This window comes from Narcine bancroftii, chromosome 11 (assembly GCF_036971445.1).
Source record: "Narcine bancroftii isolate sNarBan1 chromosome 11, sNarBan1.hap1, whole genome shotgun sequence".
Classification (NCBI taxonomy): Eukaryota; Metazoa; Chordata; class Chondrichthyes; order Torpediniformes; family Narcinidae; genus Narcine; species Narcine bancroftii.
In genome coordinates, this window is record NC_091479.1 from 85165935 (window position 1) to 85189406 (window position 23472).

General features: G+C 38.0%; 1 protein-coding gene and 1 long non-coding RNA gene across 6 annotated transcripts in view; one reads left to right on the top strand and one right to left on the bottom strand.

The window, feature by feature from the left end:
• Nucleotides 1-23472, bottom strand: part of samtor (S-adenosylmethionine sensor upstream of mTORC1) — a 77727-nt gene that overhangs the window by 44017 nt on the left and 10238 nt on the right. For 4 of the 5 annotated variants that reach the window (XR_011346682.1, XR_011346683.1, XM_069903818.1 and 1 more), the window contains exons 2-3: nt 12675-12816; nt 5923-6102 (exon numbers count right to left, since the gene is read on the bottom strand). Coding sequence is in view for 3 of the 5 variants with exons in the window: in XM_069903818.1 (XP_069759919.1) it covers nt 5923-6102; nt 12675-12816 (322 nt within the window). In the remaining 2 variants the exon portion in view is untranslated. Of the gene's footprint in view, nt 1-5922; nt 6103-7185; nt 7362-12674; nt 12817-23472 lie in introns of those variants that run through there. The other variant, XM_069903819.1, reaches the window with a different exon arrangement.
• On the top strand, nt 8142-14144 carry LOC138746067 (uncharacterized). Its single transcript, XR_011346685.1, has 3 exons — nt 8142-8494; nt 12362-12502; nt 14061-14144. It is a non-coding gene; the product is annotated as an uncharacterized lncRNA (long non-coding RNA).

Consider the following 23472-nt stretch of genomic DNA (forward strand, 5'->3'; position numbering starts at 1 on the left):
TTGAAAGAAGAGAAAACATGCAGATGTTGTTGAAAATTTTCAATAAATATTTAGTTTGGCCCTCGACTTAGTCCAAGTTTTTAATTTTGGCCCTCCATGAATTTGAGTTTGACACCCCTGCTTTAAGCCATCAACAGGAGTTGGGGGGGGGGGGGGTGGGTCTGAAGGACTAGAGCGAAACAGTCATAATCAATGAAGATCAAGTAAATGCTGACCTTGAGGCAGCGGGTGATAAATTGTTTCCATGAACTTTGTAATTAATTTATTTTCTCAAGGGGGGGTGGGGGGAGAGATGCTTCTTTGTTTTCTTGCCTTATCCATTATGGGCCATACTATGGCAGGAGCCACAGGCTCTATGGTGGAGGGGAGAATACTGTTTGTTCTTTATTCAGTACTTTGAGGGGTTTACACCTTGTTTTTCATTCTTCTTTGGCTTGGCTTCGCGGACGAAGATTTATGGAGGGGTAAAATGCACGTCAGCTGCAGGCTCGTTTGTGGCTGACAAGTCCGATGCGGGACAGGCAGACACGGTTGCAGCGGTTGCAGGGGAAAATTTGTTGGTTGGGGTTGAGTGTTGGGTTTTTCCTCCTTTGTCTTTTGTCAGTGAGATGGGCTCTGCAGTCTTCTTCAAAGGAGGTTGCTGCCCGCCGAACTGTGAGGCACCAAGATGCACGGTTTGAGGCGATATCAGCCCACTGGCGGTGGTCAATGTGGCAGGCACCAAGAGATTTCTTTAGGCAGTCCTTGTACCTCTTCTTTGGTGCACCTCTGACACGATGGCCAGTGGAGAGCTCGCCATATAACGCGATCTTGGGAAGACGATGGTCCTCCATTCTGGAGACGTGACCTACCCAGCGCAGTTGGATCTTCAACAGCGTGGATTCGATGCTGTCAGCCTCTGCCATCTCGAGTACTTCGACGTTAGGGATGAAGTCGCTCCAATGAATGTTGAGGATGGAGCGGAGACAACGCTGGTGGAAGCGTTCTAGGAGCCGTAGGTGATGCCGGTAGAGGACCCATGATTCGGAGGTGAACAGGAGTGTGGGTATGACAACGGCTCTGTATACGCTTATCTTTGTGAGGTTTTTCAGTTGGTTATATTTCCAGACTCTTTTGTGTAGTCTTCCAAAGGCGCTATTTGCCTTGGCGAGTCTGTTGTCTATCTCGTTGTCGATCCTTGCATCTGATGAAATGGTGCAGCTGAGATAGGTAAACTGGTTGACCGTTTTGAGTTTTGTGTGCCTGATGGAGATGTGGGGGGGCTGTCAGTCATGGTTGGGAGCTGGCTGATGGAGGATCTCAGTTTTCTTCAGGCTGACTTCCAGGCTAAACATTTTGGCAGTTTCTGCAAAACAGGACGTCAAGCGCTGAAGAGCTGGCTCTGAATGGGCAACTGTATAGTAGTAATTCATATATTGTTAATTTTCTCATTCCTTTTCTGCATTTTTTTTCTTTGGGACAGAGAACGATTGGGCTTTATGGACGATACCTGGGAGAACGGGACTGAAGAAGATTTGGATCTAAGATAATGGATGGGAATAATACATTAAACTTTCGTAGTTTTAATGTTAATGGTTTGAACAATTAAATTAAAAGGAAAAAAATACTTGCTATATGAAAAAAAATGAAAGACTCATTTATGAAAATATGGAGCCCATATTTACAAACTGTGGGTATGACTATTTAAATGAATTTCAGACATTTCCTTTCTCCTAAAGGTCTCCTGTATATTAAAAGACATAGTAAGGAGTGCTCCTGTTAAAGATCTCTTGTCCCATTCCTTTTTGCTTTCTAGGGGCCTCGAGGGGGAGGGGCCTCGAGGGGGAGGGGCCTCGAGTTTTATAGGTGGGTTCTTCTTTCATTCTTCTCATTATATATACTACATTTGAAATGTATTACTGTAAAATATGGGAATCTTTTATGGTTTTAAATTTATAATTTTTTTTAAAAAGAACAGTTTTTTGCCAACAGATGAAGGGTTAATTTGGAATGAATTGCCTGAAATCGTGTGATGAAAGACTTGAAATAGCTTTGCAAATATTTTATAAATATTTATTTTTAAAAATAAAGGGCTGTGTTAGGGTAATGGATGCAACAGTTTTCTCTTCAAAATATCCAATCCGAGACTTCAGTGGCTCAAAACCTTCTGCACTGAAACAAATTTTTACACTGAGAAAAACACTGCAAATGGAGGAAAATCCTGACATGCTATTCATGAAAATTTAGATTTGTTTTGAATGTTAAATCCAGTAATATATGATGTTTGGATCATCATGAGTAAATTTAGCTCACTATTCTGGCACCGTAGCCAGAATTCAAAATTATTTTTAAATATAGCATGAGATACAATCCAGTCAGGAGCTCCTGAGGTTGTAAGAACTACAACGTATCCATGGTAGAGGGAAACAGTAGCTGAAAATAATGATTTTTTAAGAATAGTTTTTACAACTGAATACATTCATCAAAGAAAGTTAGGATATCCTAAATCAGCCATTCTCTACAAGGGCCATACCATCCCTGAAAGCCACAGCACATTCAAGATGGGCCATGGACTAAAATCCTTAATGGAGGTGGGGGGCAGGGGGGCATGGTGTATATATAGGAGGAGCATGGAAACTGAATAGATTAAACAACTTTTGGGAAGGAAAGAACTTTGCTGTGCAGTTGCCAAGCAATACAAATTTTTTAAAAGGTTGGAGATAGCCTAGAATGACCTAGATAAAAGCAGAAAATTAACAATGTTTTGAGAGTATTCCTTGCTTTGACATGATTGTGTGCCACTGACATGGAACCAGCTTTGGCTAGGAATTGCATTCCATATAGTTTTCCTCTTTTGTTCCATCACCTTCAATTCCAGGAAACAAGTGTACAGGCTGAAATGTTTTGCTCCACATTTCTCACATCTGCAAGCGCTCTCATTTTGCTTCTAGTTCTTTTTTGATGGGTACTGAATGTATGTCTCTTTCTATTAGCTTTTATTGAAGAAGGCATGCATTGTTCATTATTTTCCATAAAATTTAAGCAGACTTTGAGCTAATCCTTGTAAGAAGTGCTTTAGTTTTGGAATAGTTAATTTTTGTTACATTCAGAAATAAATTTACCCATGGCAAAAAAATATTGGCAGTATTCTATGGAATACTTATCATACGGTTTCATTAAATCTGCACAAAACCCTTTTCATGTGTTTAATTTGTTTGAATACATTTTCAAAGCAGGAGGCCAAGCAAGCTGAAACAACATTTAAAGTCCGAACATAAAGAGATCAACCCTTGGGTTACTTCAAAACACAGATAATTTCAACAGAAGGACTCATATTACTGAAACATCAAAGAAATTAGTAAAAGGTCTTCTTGCATCATACAAGTGAATTGATTGGTACAAGTGGAAATATGCATAACTTCACTGAGCCACTTATTTTGCTTCTGTCTCCATAATAATATCCAATGTCATGAATTTAAATGCCAAGGAAAATATTCAGGCAATTCTACTGTTCCTAGAAGAATTAATGAGATGAGGGAAATTGAAAAATAATTAGTCATTTCATTATAATCCAAGAAGTTCTCTTTCACGATTAGCCAAATCCACATCGCAACAGAATGATGCACTTTCTCATGGCAAATGCCAAATTCTGGAATGGAAACAAGCTGATGGAAGAGATGTTTGCTGGAAAGATGAAAACAGATGCCAAGGGATTGACTATTTTCAAATAAGTTATTTACATAAACAAGAACAGTATTCCATTTGAGAACATAGTTATCTGTCCAACTCATGGTGCCCTTCAAATGGTTGGATGATACTAAGTGTTCATCACAACTTCGAATCAAACACATGGATAGAGAAGGGTTATATCTTCAGTCTTTACTGTTCATTGCAATATTTACAGGGAGGACTTGGTAACTAAAAACTTAAGAGGATGTACAAATGTTTCGCTTTAAATTGTCATAAGGATGTAAGCTCTATAAAATCACATCTCCTTCAAGAAAGTCTATTCTAGCAAATGTGTGAAGAAAATGATGAACATTTCCAGACACTGCTGCTGCAAGCCAAGGTGAAGTGCCTGAACAAAGGAAACTGCCTTCATAGCTTTGTTGCAATCTGGGACACGATTGTTTTCTTTCTTTCTCACCACAAGCACCGAGAAAAACTCATTGATGCAAGGGTGGACATATTTTATCTGGCAGATATTCTTTGACAAACTCAATTTCTTGAAAAAAACCTTACAAGGTAAACACAATAACTTCATTAACAGCAAAGAAGCCATTGTTTCTTTCCTTAAAAAGCTTTAAAATTATTGAAGCAATGTTAGATGTTGGAAATTATTGCAATTTTCAAGTCTGAACACAAACATAGAGGCACTAAAGGACAATGACATTACTGTTTATAGGAAAGATTTAATGACCTGCTAAACTTCAATATCCTGCACTGAATATTAGGTCCATTTGAGAACAACCCACTGATAATGACACTGAAAGACAAGAAAGGTTGATTGATCTTAAGGGAGATATACTGTAATTGCAGAAGTTCAGTCAGTTTGAAAAAAGATTTTTGAGTGATCTGCCAAATATTTCCCAAGCTATGGGAAAAGGCCAATTTTTTTTTTTTTTTTTAAATGCTTTTCCCTCCACAAACTGATTTGAATGTGGATTCAGCAAGGTGGTTTCCTTAACAAAATTCAGGAACAGATTCAATTTCACAAGAGGTGACCTTCGACTATCACTGCCCAATTTGGAGCCTGACATCAAAAAATTGCACAGGAACATTAAGTTTAAGTGTCTCATTAACATTTTCATTTTATAATTATTTTTTAAAAGTTATTTTTATTAAGTAGTCACATTCTCAAGCTTAAGCTCAAGATCCCCCAATGAGTTTCTGTATGCAAGTCTTCTTTGTGTAATGTGCATGTTCATGTTTTTTTTCTTTCCTCCATGTTCAACAAGAATGATTTCCTATTTATCTGTTTTTTTTTGCTGGATTGCAAGCCGCATGTCACCTCTTGTAACATGCATATAATTTTATGTTTTTTTTTAATGTAGTCAGTAGGAGAGAAATACAGAAGAAACCAACTAAACTTGACTGCTTCACAGATCAGACGAAAGGCAACAAAATTTTACTAGTGTGATGTTGCAGTAATTCCAAACCCTTCAACTCAATATTTGTTAACATACTATTTGTATGAACGCTTTTTTTTTTGCTTCTAAAGTTAATTCAATAACCAGCATGCAATACAGGCAACCCCCGAGAAGGCATTCCAGAAGGCGGCCCCTAATTATGATTTTCCATAACTGAAAGCCATGCATTTTTAATGCATGCACTGATGGCAAGTTGAAAATAAATTTTCTGATTTATTCACTCTGCATACAATTCCATATCTTAAATTTTAAGGTAACAATATGCAAATTCCATTAGGATTAATTTCCATTATCCAAACAGCTGAAACTTATTGCAAGTGAACATCTCATGATACAATGCAAATAGTGCATCGATAAAAATTAATTTCCTCAGCATTTCTTTTTGAAAGAAATAAACAAAATGACCAAAATTTGATTCCTATCATCCATATCTGTTGAGTTTAAAATGTCTTATTTCTATTAATACTTTATGTAGATGTGTACACATTTACAAGCAACTATAGTGAGATCTTATGACATAATTTTGTTCTACTGGTCATCTTCATCAAAAATTTGAAAGACAGAGAATACTAGATTCCATATAATTCTGCTATAGAGGAATGCACCACCTAAATATCATCAAATTCTATCGTCTTTCCAATGCTCAACTGTTCTGAAGCTATTTTACAAATATAACTCAGAATGTAGAACATTTCTCATTAAAACAAAATCATTTTATTCCAGCAACTAATATCAAAATCATAGCAGCATACCACTGCTTTATGAATAAATTAAGTCTATTTACATTACCTACTTTGTAATAGCAGCATCCAGACCCGTCACTACACCATTGGTTGCAAAACAATCATCTTTCTTTTCAGATGTTTGCACATTGAACATTGGAGTAGCCATGGCAATAGCAAGCCTAGCTCTTTTCTCATCTTTTTCAAGTATTCTCTTCATTCCACCATTCAGAAAATATTCTTGACAAACACTACAAAGACAAAAGCAATTGATCAGTCTCCAGGATATTTTTCTGTGCCTTCCCATACAAGAAGAATGTCAAACTGATATTGATGATCTCAATCACCTTTGCATTTGCAGGTAACTTCATACCATCCTGACACAGATTGTTTATTTAGATTTAATCTTCATGTTCAGGTAATCTCAAGCATTTGTACTCATTTTTAAATTAATTGAAAGAAAACAGTGCAAACATGGCATGATGAAACAAAAAAAACCAAATACAAGAAACGTGTAGATATTCATGTCACACAAACTTAATTGTTGATTTTCAACATTTAATTATCCTAAATCTGCAGCATTAATTTCAGTTTGTGAAAACAGGATCTTTTTCTCTTGGATTATGTGCTCTTTACAAAGTTTCAAAGTTCAGATTTATTGTCAGAGTACATACACCACTTTCCCTGAGATTCTTTTTCCTATGGGCCAAACAGAATTTCTTTTATTAAGTAGTGCAAAAAAAATTACTAAAAAAAAATAGGAATAGAAAAGAGAAATGTAAACAAAGGAAGTGCAAACAAACCGTGAAATATAGAAAATAAATATTCAAAAATAAATTAGCGAAGTAAGAGACTTTAAATGAGTCTCTTAGTCTGTTTAGGAGTCTGATGGTGGAGGGGTAGCATCTGTTCCTAAACCTGGTGGCAACAGTTTTGGGGCATCCATACCTCTTCCCTGATGGCAGCAGTGAGAACAGAGCACACATCCTGGATGGTGTGTCTCCTTGATTGTTGCTGCTAACAGCAGGGTTCCAGGAAGATTTCCTTGATAGTGGGGCAAGTTTTACCTGTGATGTGCTGGGTTGTGTCCACTATAATCTGTTGGCCTTTCCACTCAGTGGTATTGGTGGCCCCATACCAGACTGTGATGCAGCAAGTCAGTGAACTTTCCACTACACATCTGTAGATGTTTGCCAAAGATTTTGATGTCATATCAAACCACCACAAACTCCTAAGTAGAGGTGCTGGCGTGCTTTCTTTACTACGGCATTCGTGTGTTGGGTCCAGGAGAGGACCTTCAAATGAGTAACTCCAAGGAATTTAAACTTTCTTACCCTTTTCCCCTCTAATCTCCCAATGGTCACTGGATCGTACACCTCTGGTTTTCCCCTCTTGAAGTCCACATCAGCTCCTTGGTTTGGCGTCATTGAGTATGAGGTTGCTGTTAGTACACCCTTTGGTCAAGTTTTCAGTCTCCTTCCTGTTTGCTGACTCATCGCCTTCCTTTATGCAACCCACCACTGTGACATCATCAGCAAATTTGTAGATGGTGGTGGTGTCATAGATGTAAAGTGAGTAGAGCAGGGGGCCAAGAATGAGGCCTTGTGGTACTCCAGTACTGATGGAGATTGTGGAGGAGATTTTCTTACTAATCCTCACCAATTGTGGTCTGGAGGCGAGGAAAGCAAGGATCCAATTACACAAAGGGGTGTTGAGGCCCAGGTCTTGGAGTTTGCTAATCAGTTTTAATGGGATGATGGTATTGAATGACAAACTATAGCAAATAAAGAGTTTCTTGATGTACGAGTCTTTACAATCCAGGTGTAAACCCAGTTTAATCTAATTTCCCCTTTTCCTTTTTAGGCATACTTATTTAAACCCAGATTGAATTACCTTTTTTTTTAAAAAAAAGTGTTTAACTGACGAATTGTTTGAATTTCTATACTTTTAATTAATTATACTTCAATCTTTCAAAAATGAAAATCCACAAAGGAACACATTTGTTATCAGCCCACTGGCCTTCATTTTTCAATACCGTTAGTTGTGGACTCCTGCTGATGTTTTACAAGTGCAATTGGAATAACAGCCCCAAGGCGCAAGAGAGCAACCAACAAAACTAATAATAAGTCGCTCTATCAGGTGATGTTATGCAAAACACTAACGAGAAGCCATGATACAGATGTACAGTGCATGATGAATTTGTAATCACCGTCTCAGTGTTCATTATGACACGAACAAACTCCATTGTGCCTAATTCAGCTTACTCCTTACCATTGAGAGTTCGTTTGGAGAAAAAGCAAACAAAAATAATTTAATTCCTCTTGACTCACTGATCAATATTTGAGGTTTACTCGTCAGTTTTTTTTTTACTCCTGCTAATTCAATGTCATATTTGCATACAAGTTTACATTTTTTTTAAAAATCGGCTTGAATTAAGCTATTGGCATAAAGTGGCACAGGAGTATTTTGTGAGCAATTCAAATTAGTCAGCAAATTGAACTAAGTGACTTTAAATTAACTTAAGCTGACTGCATAATGAAATGAAGCAGATGAACCACAGGAAAGAAACTTCAATATCACAGTGGGCATAGGACTAAGGAAGAGTCTGCTGCGCAACTGTTGCATTCATCAGGACAATTAAAAGTGAGGCTTGGTCATCCTTTTTTCCCCCATTTCAAATGGAGTTTTAAACTATAATGTGCCAAATGTTTGCCATTCTATTTGAACAAGGTGTGCTTTGGAATGTTCAGTCTACACTGCATCATGAAAAGTTTCATTGCTTCAACATACAGCATCAATTCCCCTCAGAACTAATTTCTAAAGAATCAAATAATGGATCTATCTACTATACACATGACCACATCAGCAATCCCACTAAATATGGTAATTTGCCACCATTTTAGCACACTCTTTCCATGGGTCTTTGTCAAGGCTGTATTCATGCAGGCTTTCATGTAATAGTTAAATCTTACCCAACGCAGATTGCCTGTTCAATTACATATAGAGATCAATGAATTATCAATTATCATCATTTACCATCAGATTCAGGATGAGCTGATTGGAAACAAAATTGATGTTAGCAGTGCACTGATTTTCCAAATTGTGTGCCACAGAGATCAGAATTAGGTCCCCCATTAACAATTGTTAACTTTGGATAAGAACGTAGCTCCATGACTAACAAGTATGTGAATGAGCATGTGTTGTCCAGTCCCTATGAATTTTGAATAGAACTAGTGAAAACATTTTAACAAGCAATGGAAGAATCGAGTTTGGGAACATGAGAGGGAATGAGAAACAGCTTCTAATAAGAAAGTTTGGATGCCTTGCTTTGATTATTGCTTAAAGATTTCTGCCCACACAGTCATTTCAAAATTCTTGCTAAAGGAATGGACTCGAACAACCAAAGTCTGAACTTGAACAAGACAAAGTGATCGTGGACTTCAGGAAGGCAAGGAATGACCACCCTCCACTACATATTAAGAACTTGGTAGTGGAGAAAGTAGAGAGCACCATGATCTTCGGAGTCCACTTAACACTTGTCAGGAAGACGCAACATTGACTGCACTTCTTCAGGTGGAAAAGGCCACCAGGCACCACCCTGTCAACTTTCTGCAGGAACTCTATCCAGAGCATCCTGGCCGGCTGTATCACAGTGGGATATGGTTGCTGCAGAGATTTGGATCAAAGGTCGATCGATAGGACCACATGAGCAGCAGAAAGGATCACTGGGTCTCTTCCTTCCCCCACCTCCAATCAACATCATCTACCGGGATTCTTATTTCGTTATTAGAAGAGGGCATGCAAAATCTCCAAGGACCCCAACCACCCCGTCAGGGAAGAGATAAGGAACATCAGTACCAGAACCACCAGGATGGAAAACAACATCTTCATGTGGGCAGTGAGACTGTTGAATGATCTGTTCATACTGACTTTTTGAGACTTAGTTATTGAATAATATTTATTTTAATATATGTATTATGTATCCTTCTTTTGCATTTTTGGCAAATATATAGGTCACCACAACATTAAGTCCCAAAGGACCTGTACTGTGGTGAAATGATCTTTGTTCTCAGTGTTAAGTCTGGTTGCATGCTTGCACGTTTTTGCACTGAGGACTGGAGAACGCCATGTTGCCAGTTTGTTCTTGTACAATTGGATGATAATAAACAAACTTAAAACCTGGTACATAACTGTCTGTGCTCATTCCCATTCATCCTCTGGCAACAGAACAACTCCCAGAATGCCAGGAAGCTGCTATGAATGAATTTGATTTGACCTGCTGCCTAACCAACTCCCGATGCCCCAACTGCTACCCATCTGAGCTCCCGACACCCTGACTCCTGCCCACCAGAGCTCCCAACGCCCCGACTGCAGACACTTTACCCGGCCGCCCACCCATCTAAGCTCTTGATTCCCTGAATGCATACTTACCACCCGGTCCCAGCCATTCAAACCCCCAATGCCTTCAATGATGCAGGTAATTACCGTAGTCAAAAGTATGACCCATGTAAAAGTTGACGCCCCCCCCGCCCAAATTGAATCTGAAAAATTGATCCAAATAATCTGAAAATTACATGAGTATATATGGTAGCTTAAGCTATGTTGTATGTGTTTTCTATACATTTTTAGATCCAAAATGGCACCAGAGTGTGACAACTTTCTGTGACGCTTGTATCACACACAAAACTAAGATTTTCACAATATCTCAGAATGTATGACAACAAACACAAAATTTTATGAAGAGTTTAGAAAATGACCTATTTTTCAACTGAAAGAACAGCCAGCAGAAATCAATTGGGAATCAACTGCATTAGTTTCAATACCATAGCTGTGTGATAATTCTGCTTAATATTTGATCCTTTGTCCATACCCAACTCATGGACTTTACATGCCAATATCAAATAGAACCTGCCTTTCAATGTGTTTTGGAATATGGGAGGCATGGTTGGTGTAGCAGTTAGCACAATGCCTTTATAGCTCCAGTGAACAGGACAACAAACTGATTGAATAACGTTGTCTGTGAGGAGTTTGATCGTGTGTGTGTGTGTGTGTGTGTGTGTGGTGGGGGGTGAGGGGGGGGGGGACTTTCCCCGGCCTCTTCTGTTTCCTCCTACCTTTCGAAATGTTCAGGGGTGTAGGTTAATTGGCCAGGATACGACTCATGGGCCAAAATGGCCTGTTACCAGGCCATATGTCCAAATTTAAAATAAAATTGAAACTTAGATGGAATTTGTATCTGTCAAGTCAGTGAGCATTTCTACCATGAGTCCTCTGGGTCTGCAAAATTATTTCTCTGGAAAGGAAACTCAAATTATTTTATATACAGGCTCACTTTTTAAAAATCTTCTAATTCATTCTTTGGTAATGCCTCACCAAAATCATCTAATTCAAAAATAAATCAATTTTTTTTTAATGTAGTTTTTCTAGCCCTTCACTCCATTCATAACCAAATCTGTGCTTTACTATTTGACAACATCTGACAACGAGTAGGAGGTAACTGAAGTGCCGAGTCAAATGCACAGAACTTTGGCGATCAAACATGCAAGCTAACCATAGGCGCTGTATTTTATCAAAACATGTCTACCAAAATTAGGCACATAAAATATGACCTACTGAAACAATGGGTAAAACCCAAACAAGTGTCAAATTGATTTAAGTACGGTGACTAATCTACAAGTATACAAATCATAGAAACTATACTGGGGAGGATACAAGGTTGCAGAATGCCCGCCAGCACCAATCAGACAACATTCACAGTCGGCAAATCAAGATGAGGGATCAGCATTTCACACAAATTTCACCTCAACATTGTAAAATTAAGGTTCAATAACTCCAATTTAACCCATAGACAAAGGAGCTGGAACTATGTCAATGAATCATGGGTGAATAATTGGTGATAGGTTTAAGCAATAAGACATGGATTTGAACAAAATAAATGTTTGCAATGTGTCCTGGGCTACTTAATTTGGTGAATTAAGGAACCTAAAGGCTCAGCTGATGGTAGGACATTTGGAAAACAGGCATATGAGGGTTTTAAAACATTACAACCCTGGATTTTTCCCCTGGTATTGAACCCAAAATTTTGCTACCAGAGCTATATCCTACACTGCCTTCTATTTCTGCGTTTGGAGCACCTCATTGAAACAGCATGGCTCACTAGTGTATTCCATGCCAGGACCTACGAAGTTCAGTGGCAGAAAAACTGCTCCCACTTAGTCGCGTTTTGTACCACAAATCTTTCGACAATGATCTCCACAGTGACCATTATCTGGGTAGAACCAAAATGCAGCTTTCCTCTTACGAGATCCTGGAGAGCATTAAGCAGCGAGAGCAAATTTGAACAGGGGCTAACTCTCAGTATATTTAGTTGCCACTTAGAAAATGAGCAACTCGAGCAGGCCTGCAGGACACTGCAATTATAATGAGCAAGAAACAAAAACGTGGTGCATTCTTGCAATGGATTGAACAGATTCCAATGACCCCTATTACAATCTTTACCTCTACTTTCAGAAGCTGCTCGATTTGTGCTGCAAGAAAGAAAATAAGGCAAAGGGAAGGGATGAGCACAAATAATCCGAAAAGCACAACACGAAATTCAACAATCCCCAGTAGTGAGAAAATCTCGCGCAGTTATGCCAAAGATAGTAAATAGTAAAAAGCCAAAATATTTTTCTCTAATTTGATACCATTTCTAACTTGCATGTCAAGGTGAATGGGACAAACTAGAAAAGGAAATTTGATATATTTAATGTAAAATATGAGTAGGAAATCTATCGGTGTGAAAAAATCTAAACAATGCAATTCTTTTACTTTTAAACCATACCTTCGACACCACTCAATCCGCCCTTCGCCCTCGCAGCTTTTAGCCCAATGATTATCCGCCAAATTCTTCATTGCAACGGCATATTCACTTAAAGTTTCTTCATCCTTACAATGTTCGCGCCAGATCTTGTCAAAGTCTCCCACTGTGGGGAAGGGGAAAAAAAATGGTCACAAAACCAACTGGAGAGGTCTTGTTTTGGACATTAAAGCAATCGTCATCACAAATGAATTAATTTTATGGTAAGCAGAATGATTCTCCTTGACATCAGTGTTTAATTTTTTTCCAGCTTCTGGCCAAACATTTAAGGATCTAATACAGCAAGAAATAAATCTTAAATATTAAATTAAAATTCCCTTTGCTTTGTCCCAGCAATATGTAATATTACTCAGTCCATCTCAAACTTGCATCCATCCAACACTCATACCTATTACAAAAATTATCCTGCTTTTTCTCTTTTGACATTCTCAAATACGAGCTGCCAGTTGTGGCATCAATCATCTATTAGGAACTAGGTCACGTTTACTTTGTACATAGTAAAAACACAAAGCTGGAGAAACTCCGCAGGTCAAACAGTGTCCTTTATATAGTAAAGGTAAAAATACATAACCAACATTTCAGGCTTGAAATCAAGGTATGGAAAAATGTTGGCAGGTGTCTGAATAAAAGTGAGGGGGGGGGAGCATGGAAGGCTGGGTGAATAGAGAGGGATGGGGGAAGAGCAGGTTATCAGAAACTGAAAAAGTCAATGTTAATGCCATCTGACTGGAGAATGCCCAGACGGAAAATCAGGTGTCGGTCCTCCAATTTGCAGGTGGTTTTGGTGGGATAGTACACAAGGCCAAGGTCAGACATGCAAGCGTGACACAGAACTAAAATGGTTGGCTACTGGGAGGTCTCGGACACTGGTGTGGATGGTGCTCAGTGAAGCGATCTCTCAGTCTGCACCCAGTCTCTCCGATGTAGAGAAGGGCACAAAGGGAGCACCAACCGGATGCAGTAAATTAAACCCGCGGAGACACAAGTTAAGAGTTGCTGTCTGGACTGTGGTGAGAGAGGAGGTGTGGGAGCAAGTGTGGCACCTCCTGTGCTGGGGGGAGCAATTAGTGGACGAGTGCACGAGGGAGTCACAGAGGGAACGGAACATACTTAAGTCAGAGAGGGGAGGATGAGTCTGATAATGGAATCCTGCCTTTGGGATATGCCTTTACCCCACCCCACTCTTTTATTCAGACTCCTGCTGACATTTTTAAGCCTGAAATGTTGGTTATGTATTTTTACCTTTGCTAATATAAAGGACACTGTTGACCTGCTGAGATTCTCCAGCTTTGTTTTATTTCAAGCACGGTGTCTACAGATTCTCATATTTTACTTCTTTACTTTGTATAGTACAGTTTCTTCACAACCAGTGGCAAAGAAGATTTTTCATTTCGGAGGGCCACATTTAAATCCAAGGTGCATGGAAGAAAGGAAATAAAAGAACTCATTACTTTGACGATATTTCCTAAAAATCTGATTCTTTTTGAAATGAGCTGAATGCTGGCAGGGCACATCATCATGACCCAAAAGAATTTTAACCAGTCTCAGTATCTACATAATTACTCAACATATTTTAAGTGCTTTTATTACAGCAAGTCATGGATATGGTTGATTATTTTTTTTTAAATAGACAAAATTATTTATTCCTAGCAAATGAAAACTACAAATCTAATTGCTCACTTTTACTTTCATACGAAATACCTCCAATCTTCCCTTTCCCTTCGCATCACCAATTACATTTCAGAGAGAAGTCAGTGACCAATATCATTTGAAGACCATACACTCCTACAGCTCCCTGGGAGCCAAGGCTTGAGATGGTATGCAAAAGATAGATTTGGTTTGACTGGTCATCTTTCTTAAGATTCCAGTCTGCAGCTTTTTGTTGTCTCCACTTATCACCTCACAGCTTGTTACTTCTCCACCCACAAGGCTCAATCAAACCCTCTTCATTTAGATCCTCCATCACTTGCCAACTCTTGATTTACCCCTTCCACTCACTCTTTATAGTAGCCAACTCCTCTAAACTCTCTGTCCCAATGCAGGGCCTCAACTCACAAAACATTGGCTCTTTCTCTTCAGCAATTGGTTTTTGCTCCAGTTTCTAGCATTTGCAGACTCTTTTGTTGCGCCTCTTCTGCAAATTGCTGTGATAAATACCATCTTCCACAATTGTCTCAGAAAGACCTGATTAATCTCCTGCAAAAGTCTCCCACAGACAATTTTTGTACCATACTGTTTTGAGCTGTCTACTCTACAGCTTGTCCTCCAACCTCATCTTCTCTCGATCACAGTACTCATTTCTTCTCTGTACATTCCCCTACCCTTTTCTCTGCAACATGTATTTCCCCAATTTAACCAGTTCTATTGAAAGCAGATGCATCTTACCCACAGTATTTCTAAGATTTTCTGTTTTTAATTTCAAATGTCCAACAGCTAGAGAATTTTATTTTTGGAATTAACTTGGGACTAATAAAGACAAATCACTTGACAGAAGTTAACTAAAACTCAAAATAATTTCAAATCTGACACATTGTAATAGGCTTTCAATAAGGTTAAATTACTTTACAAGATCATTACTTTCATGTTTATTCCCTCAATCTTTACCTTTGTACATAGAGGACACTGGCCTTCTGAGCTTTTCCAGCATTTTGTTTTGTACTTCAACCAGTGTCTACAGAATTGTGATTTACTTTTCCCTGAAATGGTAGATGCACTCACTCACTGATCCTTCATATCTTTGCAAAGAACCAAACGAATAGGTAACAGTATTTTGCTTAAATCACAGATTTAATAATCTAAAACTATACTGGTCTCCTGCTGAGGTCTTAATTAAAAACTAATTGGTCTACACATTCATACTTCTTAAGAATTGGCCAAGTGTCAAGAATTTTGTTTCTGCATCATCTGCTACATAATTCAGTGCTCAGAGGAGCTGCAAAATCAAAAGTCCGCTTCAGCTTGTCGTTTGAATTATTTAATTATTTCACAACTTAAATAGGTTTCCTTATTATATATAGTGCATAGGCCAGTTTCAATTTTACCCCTTGCTACCTTTTCAATTTCATCTCTCCCCCACCCCACAGAGGCTTATCTGCTCTTGCTGTTATGTGGACAATAAATGCCAGCTTTGCAAATGATGCCTACAACTCAAGCATGAATCAAAGAAAATAAAAACTTCTGATATTTGTTATCCCTTCAAAGAAATATTCACATAATTTAACTGATCTTCTGCTCAGAATGGCATGGTTCAAGATTCATGAAATCAGTATTTCTCACAATTCACCATTCTTTAATTTGGGAGCATTAGAGATTGGAATAATCAAATTCCAAATTTACCCCAACTGGTTCAAAACTAGGGAAGATAGTGTAATTAAATGATTTGACAGCTTTCTTTGGCTAAAATAGAATAGACTTCACACAGACCCTACAATTGACCGGCAAGTTAATATCAATCCCAACACCTGGATTCATTTTGCCCCCACTGGGCCAGGCCTCTAAGAATGCAGAAGCCAGACACTTAATATTGGAAAACAAGATAAACTTGTCTTGCAGAGATGAAGGCTAGCTCGCCTGCAAATGTAGATTTATCTTTATAATTATCAGCGACTGACTTCCTGATTAGGAAATAATTGCAGGCTTTTTGAGTACACAAGGGTGAGCAGTTGAACAGCTCATGAGATTTCACCTTGGGCCAGAATGATAATTGGTCCAAAGAACCCTCAATTGTCCAAACCAGCTATAGTAAAGCCAGAGCACCCCTACCACCCCAAAAGACGAAATGGTGAGAAACATTGCTTTAGTTACTCTATGTATTGTTGAATAGACTGTTGTCTCCAGAATTTAAAGTATCTTAATGTTCTTGAGATACTACATATTGTTGGATCTCTCCTGCAACCACTACATTGAAGAAAACACAAAGAAGGCACAGCAACACCTCTACTTTCTAAGAGGTCCGAGAGGGTTTAGTACGTTGTTGAACATTCTATTCTACTGTGCAGTGGAAAGTAGACTGTCTGGTTGCATCAGTCAGGCTTGGAAACTTAAGTGCCCAGAAGACTGCAGAAAGTGGCAAACCAAACCAAGTTCATCATCTGCACTTGCCTCCCAGCCAATAAAGCATTTATGTGAAATGCTGCCTCAAGAAAGCAGCCAGGATCACAAAAGATCCCCATCACTTTTATCACAATCTTTTCTCACTTCTACCTTCAGGCAGAAGGTGTAGAAGCATGGTCCAGCATCTCTAGGTTAAAGAACTGTCCCACTAGCACCTTAGCACCTCAAACATCTGCCCCCACCATCTGGCTCTTGAACTTCCCCATATCTCTCTGTGACCATAAAAATCTGTCAAAACCTTTCAAATATTACTTTTTTTATAAATTTAGACACAGCATGATGATAGGCTATTTTGGTCTACAAGTCTGTGGCGCCCAATTAACATATACCATCGGTATGTTTCAAAATGGTGGGAGAAAATAAAATAGTTCAAAAGGAGAAAAAAATTGCAAAATGAGTAAATCATCCAAAAATGTAGATGCGATTATATAGTCCAGAGAGGCACTGTTTCATCTGGTTGCATGTACACAATCAGATTATAGTAAATTTGAACTATATACTATACCAACTGTCCATGTTAACTCAATACATTGAATATCAGTATATTCCTGTCAAAATTCCAAGAGCAATAACAGAAAGAAATAGGCTATAACTGATGCTAATATAATCTAATTTCTCTTTTCTATGCTTTATGTGGAATAATTTGTTAATCAAAATGCTTTTTCAAATTGGAGTTATTCAGTCTTACACCTTGTTTATTTGCATACAAAACAAAGGCTCACACAGGTGAATATTGATAATTATGGATTTTAAAAGTAATGCATAATTAATAGATTTTGAAGCTATAAAAAAATGAGCATTCTCTGCTTAAATTTAGACAAGACATGCTAACAGACCTGTGGCACGGAAATACCCCAATTCACCCACAACCTCTGTAAAAAGGTGGAAACCCACACAGACATATGGAGAATGTACAAACTCCTTATAAGACAGTGCCGGATTTGAACAAGAGTTGCTAATTGCATTGTTCTGACCGCTATGATATCAATGCTGTCCATCATTTTGTCCACCAAAGTCATTTTAAAATGGACAGACACAAGCAGGATGGCACTATGGCCAGCTTGATGGTGACTGATGAAATACAGTTCAGTTCCTCATGCAGAGAAAGACATTGTATTTTAGTGAGGCCTTCCCTCTTTTAATCAGCATGGAGATATTTCTTTATAGTGACACCTGTACCTAATAAAGGCTCTTAATTGGGAAAAACAGATTCAGAAAATATACATAGGACCAGAGTTTGAGGTAGAATGGCAGGTAAACTAAAAATGTCTGGTTTGTTTAGATTTGGAACATTTACTAAAAAAGTTAATGGACAAAATTTCTATGTTTGATTGCATCCTCACCCACAAAGTTTTTAAGTAAACATGATAAAAAGCATCAAATAAGTTGCTGATAAAGTATTTTTATAAGAGCATTAAAGATGTTTCATGGTGGAAAGCTTTCATATTTCTATGGAAAGAATCTTGGAAAAATGTCAATTTACTTTATTTTGAGCATGTGCTTTTTACTTTATTTGAATTAAAATGAGGTAGAATTATTTCTTTATAACTATATTTCTTTATAACGAGAACATCAGTGAAAATACTATTATACAGAAAATTGGGAGTTTTGAAATTCTTAAAACATTTAATGATAAATTTGAATTTTGTAATATTTGGAGTAATTTTGTCTGTACTTGGTGGCACTGAAATGTCAAAACTTCAGGCGTTTCTTAAAATTTTTATTGCATTTAAAACATTCAATTATTTTGATCATGTTTTGTTCCTTGGAGAGTTTTGTTATTGAAAGTTGATAATGATGCACCTAATAGGTGTGGGTGTTGTTGCATACAGAATTGTGTGGTTATTATTCCAAGACTATTCCCAGAGATAAAATAAAAAACAAACATGTAAAAGATACCAAGAACCAGGAAAATGGTTTCAAATAGACTTTTCCTTTCCCACCTCAGAAGTTTTCCTTCAAATTCAAACAAATTTACTCCATCATTTCTGATGATACTTGAACTAACTTGAACTACACGCAACTAATTTGCTGCTTAGTTTTACTTTCTTGTGCAATTTGATTTTGCTGAACTAAATTATATTGGACATTTTTCAGTTTCTTAAGTCTGCACACTGCCAAAAGAAAATTAAGAGGTGAAAAATTACACAACAGATTCTCTACTTTTCCATTATATACAGTTGTCTATGCTTTTCCTCAGAACACATGGAAATTGCTGGTGTGGACATTCAGGAGAATTTAAACCTCATTTAAATAATGACAGTATATCAATTATTTTGTCAAGATTGTCCATTTCAAAAGCTTAACTAATAACACTGAAAGAAATTCTGCTGCCTTCCAAACATAGATACAAAAGAAACTAGGAGCATTCACCTCCATCACTACCATCCCTTTGAAGCTAGAAATGTACTTCCTTCCCAAACACATTCAGAAACTTCACCCTCACCAATTCAGTTACAAAAACAATTCTCATCTCAGCCCTAAATGTCTGAGCCAATATCTGTCATCTGAGATTCCATCACTCCCCCACTCCTAAACTCCCTGCAATTTGTCTAGCCCAGTTAAAATGTTGTGCATTCCAGAGAGATGATTGATCCCTTATTCCTCCAAAATGCAGCGAATGCAGGTCCAGTTGAACCAATCTCTCCTTTTACAACAGTTGTCATCACAAAAGTCTCTGGACTTACAGTGCATCGAAGGGGAGGATACCAAAATATACTGCAGAACACCAAGGCAGAGTGCCAGAAAAGAAGCTCAAAATTCATCAGCCTAACAAGACCTCTAGTTCGATGGGTGAAGGAATGGGTGATCATTTTCAAAATGTATCGTGTATAATCTGTGTAATTAATTGTATTGTTCACATCTTCCATAGCTCCATAATAAATTGCAAACATTTTTTTTATTGTGACAGAAAGAGAGGAGCAGGGTCCATTTCTTCATTTCAGATAAAAATGAGAAGTCATGTGATACATCTTTATGGTTTAAACTATAATTAATAACATTCCCATAATTACATAGGCTCTGTCCTCAACAACAATAAAGCCATTGCCACCACATTGGTATCACAATAATTCAGCAATTCCTCCTTCAAGGACAAAACCATAAGCTGTTAGAATTGTGACTTGAATTGATCAGTCAGCTGTGAAACCTAAATTAGATTTTTAATAAATTTGCAGGTCATAAAAACTGTTCACTTATTGGAATCACCTCATGTAAAAAAATTGTATGAAAACTCATTTCTACAAGTAACAATCAAACACAAGCATATGTAAATATATAATCCAAAATACAACAAATCAAATAATTTTGAAAAGCAGGTACAAAATGTTGTGGGAGAAAAAACTCATCTAACAAAGAAGAATGAAATAAGACATCTTCACGTACGCAACTTTTGGATGAGACATACAGGAATTATTTTTATTTCACAAGTCAATTTCATCAATCTATTGTTAGGTCTGCTTTGTTCGAGAATGAGTGAGTCAGACATCAGACTGAGTCGAAATCAAGGTTCTTTATTACCGGATTGTAACACTTGCAACTAACAGTGTTAGTTGGAGAAAGCGCATTCTCCCGATATCAGCAAGTGGTGTTTTTTTTTTATACCTCAGAACACGCACTTAGTAAATTATCATACCATTACATTGTCCAATGAATAAGCTGTTGCTACCCTTCTCTATTAGTCTGCTGCACATCATCTTGTTATTGCCACACTTATCTTGACCGTACAAGGTCACACCTGCATCCTGTTACTCTTTAGTACTGGGTGACTCCTTCTCCGGTCCCAACTCATGATGTTTTCATCTTACAATATGCAAAAGGAAGTTCAAGACAAGAAGCTTTAAAATAGGAATATGGAGTCAGGCAAATATTCATCTTTGTTTTTCCATTAATAACCAATGTATCAACAGGCAAAGTGCTATGAATCTAAAAACAGTCTTCTTTTCTTTTTAAATAAATAAATAAGGGCAGATTTCATTTTAAATCTGCTTACTCATTATCAATGTTAGTACCCCTTTCGAGAGTGATAGATAGACCCATCTTCCAGTATTGAAGAGAGAATGTCCACTTATAATGGTGTTGCCAGAGGTGAGCCAACAAGATGACGAAGACAGCAAACCAGAGAAGGGCTCAGTAGCTGAAGGACCCACACAAAGTGCATGCAACTTGTGGTTAAAGGACCCACATAGGCAACTGGAGACTGGCTCATGGGAACTGGGATTCGAGAGAGTGCAAAGGGCAAGGAAGGGCCTTAGATGCCAAAGACTTCCTGATCGTATTGGAGGTTCAGAGCTGGAGCTCAGGCTTCCAATGGTTTGAACAGGAGTCTGTGCAAGGAGGTGAATCCCTTCCCAAGAGTGTCTTTTGCTTCTCTTTCTTTTATTATTTGGGATGTCGGAAAATGCTCATGGTAACTCTTTTTTTTTGCCTTCTGGCAGAAAAAAGTTGAAGTTTATCAATCATTTTTATTATTTTTAAACCACAAACATAGAATTAGACTATTCAGTCCATCAAGTCTGCCCCCACCATTTACTCGAGCTGATCCATTTTCCCACTGTCTGAGCTTCTCCCTGTAACCTTTCATGCCCTGGCTAATCAAGAACCTATCAATTTCTGCCTTAAATACACCCAATGACCTGGCCTCCACAACTGCCTGTGGCAACAAATTCAGTATTTACCACACTCTGGCTAAAGAAATTCTTCCACATCTCTATTCTAAGAGGGCACCCTTCAATCTGAAGTTGTTTCCTCTTGCCCTAGACTATCCCACCATGGGAAACAAACTTCCCACATCTACTTCTCATTTTTATCTGAAATGAAGAAATGGACCCTGCTCCTCTCTTTCTGTTACAATAAAAAAAATATTTGCAATTTATTATGGAGCTATGGAAGATGTGAACAATACAATTAATTACACAGATTATACACAATACATTCAAAATGTTTTTAATGAGATCCCCCTCATTCTCCTATATTCCAATGAGTATAGGCCAAGGAATGTCAAAAACTCCTTACACGATAACCACTTCATTCCCGGAATTATCCTCGTTAACCTCCTCTAAACTCTTTCCAACGTCAGGACATCCTTTCTTAAATGATGAGCCCAAACTGCTCACAACACTCCAAGTGAGGTCTCACCATCACATCCCTGCTCCTATAGTGGCCCAGACAAACAAAATATACAGTTTATATAAAGCAGGAAAATCCACAAATGACTTAATTCCTCAAGTAATTTGCAATGACTAAGTTTACAAAACTGAATGCTGTAAAGAATTTGCTGAACTAATGCAAATCTCAGAATTGAAAAGATGCAAGTTTATCGAGCCATGTACAAAATAAATTCTACCTTCAGAAAAATATTCCTACAATCAATCTTTCTTCAATCCTCATAAACTTCAAATACAAAGTAACAATGAACAATCATTCCCTTGTTATTACTCAACTTCACAATGTCACCAAAACCAAGGAGCTGGTTATGGACTTCACGAGGGGAAAACAGAGGTGTATGATCTAGCGATTATTGGGGAAAATCAGAGGTGGAGAGGGTGAACAAATTTAAATTCTTGGGAGTCACCATTTCAGAACACCTTCCCTGGACCCAGCACGTGAATGTCATTATTAAGAATGCAGATGAGCGCCTCTACTTTTTTCAGGAGTTTGCAGAGGTTTGGTATGGTATCAAAAACCATGGCAAACCTCTAATAGACACATTGTGGAAAGTATGCTAATCAGCTGCATCGCAGCCTGGTATGGAGGAACCAATACCTGAGTGGAAAGTCCTGCAAAGGACACAGCTCAGGACATCACAGCCAAAACTCTCCCCACCTTTGGGGAAATCTACATGGAATACTACTGTCAGAGAACAGGAGCAACAATCAGGGACCCACACCACCCAGGACATGCTCTGTTCTTGCTACTGCCATTCTAAAAGAGGTATAGGTGCCACAAGACTCATACCACAAAGTTCAGGATCAGTTGCTACCCCTCCACCATCAGTCTCCTTTCTAAACAACAAATCCAGATACTCATTTATGGACTTTTACTTTATGCATTATCTATTACTGAATATTTACTTCATGTATTGCACAGCTTTGTTTACATTTCTCGCTTTTGTATGCATAGCTTTTCCTGAGTATAGTTTTTTTTTGCACTACTGACAAGTAGAAATTCTGCCTGCATCAGGAAAATAAATCTCAGGGTTGCATACGATGTCATGTGTGTTCTCTGACAATAAATCTGAACTTTGAAACTTGGAAAACTGTAACTGCAATTTAGAACAAATTCCCGATTGAGATTATGGTTCTCAAAATGGATTGGAAATATATATAAAGAGATATGGGAAGAAGCAATGTTATCTGGTCCTAAGCAATCCTAATTCAAACAAGATGTGGCAAAATTGAACATACAAGACATACAGTATCTGTGACCACCCACATTTTGTTTGAGCAACTGTGATCAAGTCTGGATTGGCTTCTGCTTGAATTTTAAAGGTTCTGAATTTGACAGAGGCCCACATTGCACAGAGAACAACCCACCATTTCCTCAGCATTATTCTTCAATGAGGGTGTGAGTATTAAGCACTGCTGGCCTACAGGATAGGACTGTTCCATCTTGTATCCTCCTCCACTTCCCCTCCCCTGTACGTTTGTGT